The sequence below is a fragment of the Fukomys damarensis genome, unplaced genomic scaffold (assembly GCF_012274545.1).
Source record: "Fukomys damarensis isolate Sample0158 unplaced genomic scaffold, DMR_v1.0_HiC HiC_scaffold_39, whole genome shotgun sequence".
Taxonomy (NCBI): domain Eukaryota; kingdom Metazoa; phylum Chordata; class Mammalia; order Rodentia; family Bathyergidae; genus Fukomys; species Fukomys damarensis.
The window spans coordinates 82089397-82102929 of record NW_022900951.1 but is presented as its reverse complement, the minus strand read 5'-3'; the positions used below and the strand labels follow the sequence as shown (position 1 = coordinate 82102929).

The 13533-nt window shown below is 33.8% G+C and overlaps 1 protein-coding gene across 1 annotated transcript in view; it reads right to left on the bottom strand.

Moving 5' to 3' along the window:
* Positions 1-13533, bottom strand: part of Il1rapl2 (interleukin 1 receptor accessory protein like 2) — a 1183927-nt gene that overhangs the window by 51356 nt on the left and 1119038 nt on the right. Inside the window, exon 7 of the mRNA XM_010619716.2 lies at positions 12726-12855. Coding sequence (XP_010618018.1) covers positions 12726-12855 — 130 coding nt within the window. The remainder of the gene's footprint in view (positions 1-12725; positions 12856-13533) is intronic.

Here is a 13533-nt window from a genome sequence, read left to right as displayed (position 1 = left end):
TATTGACTGAGTTATTTGTTTTTTGGTGTTTAGTTTTTGAGATCTTTATATATTTTAGATATTAATCCTATTGGAAGGGTAAATGGCAGAGATTTTTCTCCGATTCTGCAGGCTTCATTCTGTTGGTTGTTTCTTTTGCTGTGCAGAAACATTTTAATTTGATATAGCCCCCTTTTTTTGTTCTCACTATTATTTCCAGTACTACTGGAGCATTATTCAAGATGTCTTTGCTTGTGCCTATTGCTGCCGGTGTTTCTCCTGTTTTCTTTCAGCAGTTTCAAAGTTTCAGGTCTTATAACTAGGTCTTTGATCTATTTCAAACTGATATCTTATAGAGTAAGAGATAGGTGTCTAGTTTCAGTCTTCTTCAAGTGGATACCAATTTTCCCAGAACGAACTGTAAAAGAGGCTATGTTTCCACCAATATATTTTTCTGCTCTTTTATTCAGAATCAAATAAGTGTAGTTGTATGGGTTTTTGTGTGTGTATCCTCTACTCTGTGTCATTGATCTACATGTCTATTTTTGAGCCAGTACTATGATTATTTTTGTTACTAAGAATTCGTATTATACTTTTAGATTGCTTATTGTTATGCCTCCAGCCTCATTGTTTTTTATTAGAATTTCTGTAGCCATTCTGGGTCTTTTGTGTTTCTATATAAATTTGAGAATTTCTCTCTAGTTCTGTGAAGAATGTCAATGGTATTTTGATGGTGATTGCACTAAATCTGCAGATTTCTTTTAGTAGTATGGCTATTTTGATTTTATTTTTGTGCCAATTCATGAACATGGGAGATCTTCCCTTCCATCACATTTTCTTCAATTTTTCCTTCAGCATTCTAGAAATTTCATTGTAGTGCTCTTTCACATCCTTGGTTGGATTGATTCTTAGGTGTTCTATGTTTTGAAGCTATTGTGAATTTAATTGTTTTTCTGATTTCTTCTTCAATTAGTCCAGTATTTTTGAAAGCTATCATTTTTTTTTCTTTCAGTACCAGGGATTGAACTGAGGACCTTGCACTTGCAAGGCAGGTGTGGTACCACTGAGCTAAGTTCTTGGCCCTAGCTATTAATTTTCTTAATGCTGATATTATATCTCACAACTATCTGATCTAAAAGTCTTTTAGTGGAATCTTTGAGTCTTTTTTGTAAACGTTAAAAAAGTGCTGTTAAATTTCCCCTAATAAAAAATAACTCATTCTTTTATTTTTCTTTTAAAAATGTGTTTTACTGGAGGTAACTTTTAGCGTGTGATTGAGCCTTTATTTTTGTATCATCAGCAAGCAGTACAGTGGTGGGAGCATCACGTAAACTCAATAAAATCACAGTAAGTAAATGATTTTTTAAAAAGTAACATACAATGAAGAGATACAGAAGAACTATAAATACATATTACTAAGCAAAAGAGACCAATTTTTAAAAGCTATATGCTGTATGATGCCATCCATTTGAAAATGTTGGCTATGGTAAAATGATCAGGAGTTGTGAGCAGCATTAGGGAAGGGAGAGATGAATCGGTAGAGCGTAGAACTTTTTAAGTCAGTGAAACTATTCTGTATATTATCACTGTAAGTAACATGTCACGCTATTTTCATCAAAGCCCCTAGAATGAATGACACCAGGTGTGAACTATAATTATAACCTATGGACTTAAGGTGATGATGTTACATCAGTGAAGGTTCATGGACTGTAACAAATCTATCACCATAATGCTTGCTGTTGATAGTGGAGGAGGCTGTCTGGGTGCATGTCGGGGGGTTGGCAGGAATATATGTACATTTCATTCACATTTGCTGTGAACTTAAATCTTCTTTAAAAATTAAAGTACAGTATGTGTTTATAACACTAGAAAGACTGTATTAGTGCAATTTAGTATAATGCAATGCCATTAAACAGACTTTTGAAGAGTTTTATGTGCTAGCATTTTGGTAAGCTGGGACATATTAATAAAATCAACATTGTCTTAAACTACTTTGCACTATTATGCCCTCATTATTGACTTCCTGCAATAACATTTTTTATGGCAATGAAAGAAGAAAAAAAGGAAATACAGTGAGTTCTCTGTATATGTGAGTTCCAGATAGAATCCAGATGGATTCAGTGAACTAAGGATTGAAAATATCCAGAAAAAATCATATATATTAAAAGTGTCTAGACTTTTACTTGTCATTATACTCTAAACAATTCAGTATAACAACTGTTCATATGGCATTTGCATTGTAACAATTATAAATAATCTAGTGATGATTCAAAATATATGGAAAAACAAGTACTTCTCAGTGTCATTCATGTGGAATTTAAGAGTTGATCTCACAGAAACTGAGAGTTGAATTGTGGTTATGAGAGTCCAGGGTGCTTAAAGGTGAGGAGGGGCTGGGGAAGGATTAATCGATGGGTAGTAATTTATAGTTATATGGGAGCAAGCAGTTCTAGTGTGCTATTGCACAATAAGGTAACTATAACAACAATATACTGTACACTTTTAAAAGTTGGAAGAAAGGAATTTTAGAAGTTTGTTTACCATAAAGAGATGACAGATGAGGAAATATATATTTAATACACTTCAAACAATATACAATATGTGTAGATGCATCATGTTATTGCATATTTATTGAAATAACATGATGCTCCGTTAATATGTATGTTATTTATGTTTTTATGCATCATATGAAATAAGTAAATAAAAGTATATGGGATATATGCATAGGCTTTTTGCAAATAACTATGAAGATTTATATGAAGGACTTGAGTGTCTATGGATTTTGGTATCTGCATAGGGGCTTAGAGGAATCCCCTCAGAGGAATGAATACTGAGAAATGACTAATATTTTAGCAGAAAAATTCCAAACTACTTTCTAGTTAGTTCCAGTAGCAGCAGTACTCTTCGTAATTTATAAAGGCACTGAATTACACCAGAGAGCCCACAGTCCATATGCTTTAGTACTTACCTATATCATCAACTCTATTACTGCCATTACTGCTGATATCATCAGAAAGCACAGAACCTCCTTGACTTTAATGGGATTTCTCCCCCAAACCCATTATAAGCTGAATTTATTGTTAGTTGAAAATGCATTAAACATAACTGACCCGCTGAATATCATAACTTAGCAATACAATAATACACTATTGTGTATGTGTTGTTTTTCTTGTGATCATTTGGCTGACTGGGAGCTGGGGCCCAGTGCTGTTGCACATCATAGCAAGAATACTGTATAACTTCCCACTAATCTGGGACATGGTAAATATTTAAAATTCACATTAATTTCTACTGAATGACTATCACTTGTACACAACTGTTCAGTAGATAAACCGTAACATGCACCATTATAAATTGGGAACCATCTGTATGTATTGGTAAGCAACAATCTGCTCTAATAGGTACTACACTAGTCTTTGTATATAGTTTCTGCTTGCTCTCCCAAAGATCAAAATCTAAAAGAAGTACCACAGAAGGAAATGATAACCTTCCATTTAGATAAAGAACACAGATGCAGTTAAATATTAGTAAAATCTTGGTTAATGGAATTTTTCAGGGCTGAGGATACTGGATAACTGAATTTTCTGCTCACTTGAGATTTTAATAGAAAATTCTATTGGCTCTTAATTGAAGAAAATAGTTATAAAATCTCTAAATGAAATTTCCATTCATTATAAATGGTTCCTTGAACTAAACCGAGTTCTTTTTATTACGCACAGTCACTGGGTCACTACTTTGAATTATGAGTAATCATCATCCAGTAATAATGACTGAGAATATGAACAAAATCTTTTCATGCCATTTATTTGACTTTTTCTCTTATTAAAAACATATTACTCAAAGACCAGCATCAAGTCACTCCTCTGACAAAATCAGTCATTGACTCAATGTATTGAGGGAGAAACACTCTGGGAACTAAGATTGGAAAGAATCATTTGTAGCACTTAGGTTTCAACAAGAAGGTTCTCAGGATGGTCTAGGGAATCAGTGGTAAATTCTGGATAGAGTGGAGCTTCTAACATCAGACCTGGGGAAGGCGGAGTAACTAAGGAGTGGATCATCCTGAGATTAGGGTGGTTTAGCCAATAGGTATCCCCAGTAGTAAATGTGACGAGTAAAGCAGGTCTGTACATTACATCTAGAACAGTGATCACTCAAGGGAGGAAGGGTCTTTCTGGTATTTTACAACTGCTACACGACCCTTGGAGAAACAGTGTTTTATGTTAACTATGCAGCTGTCTTTGTCTGTCTTCCCAACCTGATTAATGGCAGGGCTGCTTATTCTCACTCCATACTGATTTTCGCTCTTTTAGTTCCAGGCAGTTTTTGACTCTGTAGCCTAAATGTGGAATAAAGAAAGCATCCAGGACAACTGAGAATTCTTATTAGCTGTTTTTTAGATTTTCCTCATTGAGTTTATTGGTACATTTTAGGTATACAGTACAGTTACATTCATCATTGGGATCTTGTACCTCTGCATCACAGGTCTTGGTTCTCATTTTTTCCCCTTGTCCCTGCCCTCCCTTCACCCACTCCTCCCCTCCCCACTTACAAACACTTTATTTCCATTTTTTCATTTTCTCATATTTTTTTCTTTTCCCTTATACCTTTCCCCTACCCTTCCCACTTTCCCTACACCTTTAGCCCTTTTCTTCCTATTTCACATTGTCAATCATCTCATTAGGATCTTATGTACTATTACAGTTTATTCACACCAGAGAAACTATTTGGTATTTACACACATGTGACTTATTTATTTCACTTAGGAGTATATCCTCAATATCATCCATTATGCTATGAATGAATCTAATTTCTCATTCTTTATGGATGAGTAGTATTCCATTTTATAGAAAAACCACATCTTCTTTATCCAGTTTCCAACTGATGGGCAAATGGGCTGTTTCCAAGTTTTAACTATTACAAACTGTGCTGCTATAAACATGGGTGTGCATATATGACTGTGATATGATTCTTTTAATTCTTTTGGAAAGATACCCAGCAGAGGGATGGCTGGGTCAAATGGGACCTTTAGTCCCAACTAGCTGCGTTTTGATTAATTCAATCTAGTTTTCAGAAACTATAGATTGTTTAGTCTCCAAACCACAGCTTCATTATCCTCAAAATGAAGCAAGTATTATTTATTTCAGGTGGCCGTAATTAGAATCCAATGTGACTTAAGGTGATAAATGTTTTTTAAATCTGCTCTGTAATATAAAAATGTGAAATCCAAGTTTTTTTTTTGTTTTTCTTTCTTTTTTTTTTTTTTTTTTTTTTTTTTTTTTTTTGGTAACGGGGATTGAACTCGGGTCCTTGTGCTTGCAAGGGAGGCCACTGAACCGCTGAGCTAAATCCCCGGCCCCCAAGTATTAATAATACTTGTATTATTTACTGATTATATGTTCTTGTCTGGAGAAACTTATAAGACAATGTAGTTGAAACTGTAAATATCCACTCAGTAAATAGAAATAACAAATATCTTATGTAGGTTTTAGGTATTTTCTGTCTATGCAAAGACTAAAACCCACCATGGAACCATGAATAGTAGATAACATTCTTCCAAAAGTGATCCTTCAGATAAATGGCAGTGAAAGCTGATCTTCAGTAAAACCATGTTGCTCATGAATTTTATCTTTTCCATTGAAGTCTTCCCATGACTTAGAAAAATCTATGTTTACACAGAACTGATAACATTTGGAATTTATGTAACTCAATGATCCTCTAGGAAATAGGATGAGTGTGGGAGAAATGAAGAGATTACTTTTTGAAGCTCAGTTCTGGGAAAGTTAAAGGCATGCAGATTGCTTCAAAGCACTGAAAAATGTGTGATGTTCCAGGACCTATCATTTCTGTATTGGGCTGCTTGGAACAACAGTTATTTCCTCCACGTAGTCATACGCGCCATAAGGATGTTTAGGTCAGTTATACACTGACTATGCAATGGTGGTACTATAAAAATCTATCACCTACTGGCATCATAGCTGTCTCACTTTTTGTAAATACAATGTTAATGTTTTATATCTATCTCTGCTCAATGCTGAAATCATTTAACAGCACACTTTTCAGAACACGTTCCCTTCATTAAGTGATTTGTGACTATACTTTGAGGATTCAACTACATATTCACAGCTCTATATTGTTTTTGCAAAAGGTAGGCTACTAATAGATTCGTTTGGATCTTTGGATAGACTCACTTCATTTCAAGAATAAAATCATTTCATGTGTACCTATGTCACATTTCTTTGGTAAGGATTTCCCTCATTTAAGGAGACTCTATTAAGGGATTTCACTGGAGACAAGAAAGTGGTGAAAGCAAGAGTGAACAAACCAAAACTAAAAACACAGCCTATAATCACTTTGCAGCCTCTCAGAAATTGAATGTATATGAAATCATTTGCATCTTAAGAAGGATTTCTGAAAATACCTTCAAAATAAAATGAATACATTTTCAAGTGAAGAATTATGAAAGATTCGATAAACTTTTATCATATACCCGAGAAAGAAAATATTGGATATCAATAGAGTTGTTGTAAAGTGAATCTTATTATTGAAAATTAAAATCCATTAGAACAAAACAATTATTTAAAAATTTATATAGTCAATTTTGATAATCACATGGGATTCCCAAACCTGTCGGCAATCGTAAAGACTGTTTGTTATTTCTTGTTTAATGTTCAATTTCTCTGGTACTGTGGAATATGTAACTCAATTAACAAATTTTCTTCTTTTTTCCATTCTCATTCTTCTTGTAAAATTATTTGTCTGTTATTAGTATGTGTTCACAGTGCATGAAGTTGACATTTCTCTTTCAGAGTAGGTAGATGTATGTAACACAGGTCAATACGTTTTTAATTCCCTTCCCCTCACTACTCACTTCCCTCCCTCGGTCTCTAAATCCCTTTTCCCCATTTTTTTCCTATTCTTCTTATTATTTTTAGTTCATGTTTTATGAATATAATGTTTCCATTCGCTGTGGGTATTTGGTACCTGTATGTGATGTATCTTATGTCTTTTTACTTTCCTTTCTTTCCCCTTCCCCTTGTCCTTGGTCTCCTGGACCCCTTCACATTTGCAGATTTATCTCCCTATTTCCTTCTATCCATCTTGTATTTTTTCTTTATTTATACTTTGCTTTTCTCAAATGAGAGATAGCATGCAGTATTTAAGCTTACATTTCTGATAAATTTCACTCAATAATATGTTTTCTAAGTGCATCCATTTTCCTATAAATATGTTGGATTTGTCCTTCTTCATAGCCAAGTAGATTTCCATTATACATATATACCACATGTTCTTTTTTTTCCCCCTTTTATTGAGTTTATTGGTACATTTTAGGTATACAAGGCAGTTACATTCATTATTGAGATCTTGTATCTTTACATGACAGGTGGTCTTGGTTCTCGTTTTTTCCCCTGGTCCCTGCCCTCCCTTCATCCCCTCCTCCCCTCCCCATTTACAAACACTATATTTCCATTTTTTCATTTTCTAATATTTTTCCCTTATTCCCTTTCCCCTACCCTTCCCACTTTCCCTACACCTTTAGCCCTTTTCTTCCCATTTCACAATGTCAGTTATCTCATTAGGATCTTATGAACTATTACAGTTTATTCATAACAGAGAAACTATTTGGTATTTACACATGTGTGTCTTATTTATTTCACTTAGGAGTATATCCTCAAAATGTATCCATTTTCCTATGAATGAATCTAATTTCTCATTCTTTATGACTGAGTAGTATTCCATTTTATAGAAAAACCACATCTTCTTTATCCAGTTTCCAATTGATGGGCAAATAGGCTGTTTCCAAGTTTTAGCTATTACAAACTGTGCTGCTATAAACATGGGTGTGCATATATGACTGTGATATGATTCTTTTAATTCTTTTGGAAAGATACCCAGCAGAGGGATGGCTGGGTCATATGGAACCTCTAGTCCAAGCTCTTTGAGGTATCTCCATATTGATTTCCATAGTGCTTGCATCAGTCTGCAGTCCCACCAACAATGGAGAAGGGTTCCTTTCTCCCCACACCCCTGCCAACATTTGTGGTTGTTTGATTTCACGACAGCAGCCATTCTTTGTGGGGTGAGGAGAAATCTCAGTGTTGTTTTCATCTGCATCTCTAGAATGACCAGTGATGTAGAACATTTTTTCATATATTTACTTGGTGCTTTTACTTCTTTGTCTGAGGAATGTCTGTTCATTTCAGTTGCCCATTTTTGAATTGAGTCTTTAACTGAGAAATGTCTGTTCATTTCAGATGCCCATTTTTGAATCGGGTCTTTATATTTGGGGGGACTGATTGTTTTGAGTTCTTTATATATTCTAGATAATAGTCTTTTGTCTGAGGAGCAGCTTATACCACATGTTTTTTTATCCATTTGTTTATTGATGGGCATACAGGTTGCTTCCAGGTTTTATTTGCATGAGAAGAAAGAAACTGTATAGAGGTGTAGAACTGGAGTGGTCTTTCTAGAGTGCTCATTCTCAAAGTCTTATTTAATGAATTGTGTGATCCCTGTTATCAAACAGATTCTCTTGAGTATTAAGGGATGCATAGAAATCAGAAATGTCCTCTCACAATGATGGCTTCCACTGGTCTCCGCCACACAATTATTTGATCAACTAAATAGATTTAGTGAAGTTGTCTGAGGGAAATTTGTTGGAATGATTATTAAATTGTAGGAAGAGAACCCAAAGCGCAAAGTTGCAGTTTATGCCTTAGCACACACGAAACTCCTTTCCCATCTCTCAAAATTACATCTTCTGAAGTCTAAGTTCTGATGCAGTTGCATGGGAAAGGGTAGCTGTTGAGAATAAATACTACATTTTAATTCAAGATTCCTTGGAACTCAGTCTCTTAGCCACATCAGAGACAGAGTAGGGCTATTTCGACCTTTGCTTAAAGCGAGGTAAGCGGAGATCGGTATGCCCAGATTTGAGTGTTTTGCCAATGAGTTGAAAAATCAAGAGATGTCAGTGACCTCAGTGATCAAAGCAATCCAGAAAGCAAACAAATTTAAGAACTCTAAAACTGTGGCCAGGATTTGATCTCATACGTTAGTCAAGCCACAAGTCATCTATGTATGGTCTGCACTTTTTGAAGTCTGCATGACCTTAAAACATCAAAATCTCATTAAATATCAAAGCTTTTCCCTTGGTGATATTTTAAAGCCCTGTATTCCCCTGGGGCAATATTAGGAGATTAAAAGTTGCAACATATACTTGTAGGATAAAGCTCAGGAAATTGAGAAGCCAGGCAGAGAGGCCAGTCCTCTTTTCAGATCCAGCGCATCTTGGGAAACTTCTCTATAAGTCAAATGCAAGAGAGCTAGTTATGTACACCCTTACTTTTTGATCTACTCAGAAATACACCTCAAAACATTTTTATTTGTATGCATTAATTGTACATATTAATGAGACTCATTGTGATATTTGTGTATATATATATATATACGTTCAACATGGACTGATCAAATTCAACCACACTTTTTTCATCCCCATCCCCACATATCCTTCTCAATTTCTATTAATCAGTATTCAACTTTCAGGTAGTGCACAGTTGATACATATACACAGCACAAGAGCTTTGCTTCAATTAACATATTATTCCAATGCAATACCCTTTTGATAGTCTGAATGTTGGTGTCTCCCTAATTTTATACACCGGAACCTAATACTGAATGTGATATTATGAGGAAATTGTTTAAGCCATGAAACCCTTATTTTCATGAATGTGATTAGTGCTCTTCTATAAAGGAGGTTGAAATGAGACAGAAGGAAGTGGTAATTACCTGATTTGATTATTACATATTATATGTATGCATCAAATTACCATAGTGTACTCTTAAATATTCACATATATTCTGTCAATTAAAATTTATCTTATTGAATAGCAAAAAAGTGCCATAAGTTACAGTAAAAATAAGGGTTATTTTTAAAAGATATCTAAAATGTGCTAAAAGGTCAAATATAGACTTATTATGTAATTCAGCCCCTCCATGTTTAGTTATTTAACCACAAATAAAGGAAAGATATGTACATAGAAAGACATTATATATATATAAAATTATATATATATATTCATAGCAGCTCTATTTGTAATAATCACAAACTGGACATAATTCAAATGTCCAGAAACAGCTTAATGGATAACCAAACCACTGTAGTATCCCTCTAACAGTATTCATCAGCAAAAAAGGAATTAATATTGATACACATAACCAGAAAGCTAAATCTCAAAATAATTTTCAGTGACATATTCTTGACAAAAATTAATACAAACCTCTTATATGATTCTGTTACATAAAACTGGAGAAAATGCACATTGCTTTTTAATGTAAGGAAAATTAGTGTGATTGGAAGGATTTCATGGGGGCACCAAGAAATGAGAGGGACGCCACCTGCCTCACAAGCACAAGGTCCTGAGTTCGATCCCCAGTACAAAAAAAAAAAAAGCGAGGGTGATATTTTTATTATGGCAAGAGTTACAGGGATATGCATATATCATTCATCCAATATAGATTGGGAACTTTAAATGGCTTGTCATTTGTTATATGTCAATTTTACTTCAATAAATCTGTTTATTTTTTAAAATCCACTAAATCTTGTGCAAATAAAAAAGATAATTCAGGAAGATAATTATAGGTTCATATAATTACCACACTTGAACATGAAATATAGCTTTGTTTTGTTGTGGTTGTTGTTTTTGTTAGTTTGCTTTTGTTTTTTTGTTTTTTTGGTTTTTTTTTTGAGAGAGAAAATTCTGCTATTAGCTATGTACCAATGTACCTATCTGTTGTCATTTGGGGGACCAGTATCTCTCTTGGAAAAAAATGGAGTGTGACTCTTCAGGTATTTTACTGTTAGATATATTTATAATAACCCTAAACTTATATCTCCTAAAAAAATTTTAAAAGAAATTCAGATGCACTAATTTACAATAAATCTTAACTTGAAATTATTTAATGAAGTGTTATTAATTAGGAAACTAAAGTTCAAATGATAATTAATACTTAGGCATTATTAGTAGTATATCATTTTTTTCTGAAGATATATTCTGTGCCATATAATTAGAAGTGTATTCACAGCAGCTTTTTATAGATAAAGTTCACATACCATATAATCCATCTCTTAAGGTGTATAATTCAACACTTATTTAGAATATTCACAAATATCTGTAACCATAACTATGGTTGATTTTTCAGCACTTTCATACCTCAAAAAGGAGCCCTAGACTACTTAATGGGTACAGAATTTGTCTTTGGGGTGATGAAAATGTTCTGGAATTAGACAGTGATGGTAGATGCACAACCTTGTGAATGTAATATTGTGAATGTCATTAAATAGTATTCTTTTAAATTAGCATTGCATGTTAAGTCATATTTTGCCACACACACATAACATATACCCATACACTCTAGGTACCACAGCCTACCACCCATCCTTTCCTACCAGCCCTAAGCAACTAGTGACCTATTTTCTCACTATATAAATTTTCCTATTCTGAACATTTCTCATGAATTAAGCCATATAACATATACTTTTTAAAAAGACCATTTAAAAATGGAATATAAGTTTTTCAAAGTTCATTCATGGTGTAGTGCTTATCAATACTTTAAACATTTCCATGGAAAATGATATCCCATTCTATGAATATATGACATTTATTTATTCATATGCCAAGTAATAGATATTTAGTTTGTTTCCAACTTTTGCATACTATAACTCATACTGCTATGAGTATTCATGTACAATTTTTATGTGGATTTGTATTTTCATTTCTTAGTTATATATTTAGCAATGCATTGATGAACCATATTGTAACTCTACACTTAACCATTTAAAAACTTGCTGGACTTATTAAAAGTGTTTAGTTTGTTTTACTTTTCTATCGAAGTGCATAAAGTTTCCAAATTAGCCACACCCTCACCAACACTTGTCATAACCCCACTTTTTTATAGAAATACTCTTGAGTATAAAGTGATAGCATATAATTTTGATTTTGATTTCCCTGATAACCAATTATGTCAAATACCTATTCACTATATGTATAGACTCTCAGGGTCTATGGATTCTCAAAGTTATGAACTCCTCAGAGTTACAGGGTGGGCATGTGGAGAAAGATTTCCATGGGTATAATTATAAAGCCTATTTAATCATATTAGAAATTATACTTACTCATTTACACTGCTCTATATTCAATAAGAAAACAGGAATAAGTACCTATCAACATGAATTATGCTGAAATATTGGATTCGTTTGTATTACACAATTCTTTACTGGGAGAAATATCCCGATTTCTATCAGAAAGAGCAACATACATTGCACATTATCATTTCTGGGAAATCACACAAATTGAGTGAGGTAGAAAGGTTTACCTTTCCTTTTGGATACAAAGGAGATGGTACTAATTAGAATTTTAAAAAATCAGTTGAACTGAATTAATATTGATAACCAGGAAGTGATCTGTGTAACAGAAATGTGAAAAGTGGACCAGAAAGACTGAACTGGAGGATCAGTCATTTACAAGATAAGCAGTGGAAAGTGAGAAAATTAAACACTATTCTACAAGTGTCAACAGTTATTTTGGCAGGGTATCAATATGTTACTGCCCCCACAGCTTTAAAGTTGTAACAGATAAAGGTAGTTCGCTTCCAGGGGAGTAAATATGCATTTTCCCAATACATTATGGAGTCGCCTGCACAACTGCAAAGACAGCAGAGAAAAATAAACAAATCAAGTTCTATACCTTATTTCACCTTCTCTAATGTGACCTGCCAGTTCTTCAATAAACTTTTCCCCTTTCATCCAGTAGATCATTGGCCCCGACTCTCCACTAAATCCAAAGAATGCTTTGCAAGGGATGTTCAGAGGCTTACCTGAGAATAAGAGAAAAAAAGAATTGATCAAATGACACAGATTGAGCATTTAACATATAAAGGAAACTCAAAAGTGACCCACCCTTCAACTTTTTCCAGTCATTATTATGCATGAAAAATTTTTAAATAATTATGAAAACTTCTGGGAAATTATAAAATCCAGGTATTATAAAAATGACAAAATATAGATTATTATAGTTTAGAACTGTTTATTTTTACTGCCTCACTCCCAGGAATTAACATGAAAGAATCGGATGGAAAGAATCTCTTACTATTTTTCTTTTTTGGGAGTAGCAAGTACTGCTTACTTGGACTCACTTATGAAGCTAACATTAATCAAATTCTAAGTTAATTCTTGATGTGTCAGCAAATATAATAGACTATCCGCCATGATTAAGATAGAATAAGGAAAATGTGTCTATTTGGATCATATTTTAAGAAAACTTGAATAATGCAAGCAGTGATAGTTGAATAGAGGTGTCGACTTGAATGGACTAAGAAATATCAAGATAGCTGATGCAGTATTATTTTTAGGTATATCTGTGAGTGTGTTTTCCAAAGAAACAGACTTGAGGTGGTGGACTGAATGGACACCATCCAATCTGCTGGTGGTGAAAGGGAGAATAAAAAGATAGGGAAGAAAAAATTTACATTCTCTCTGCTAAAGCCGAGACATCT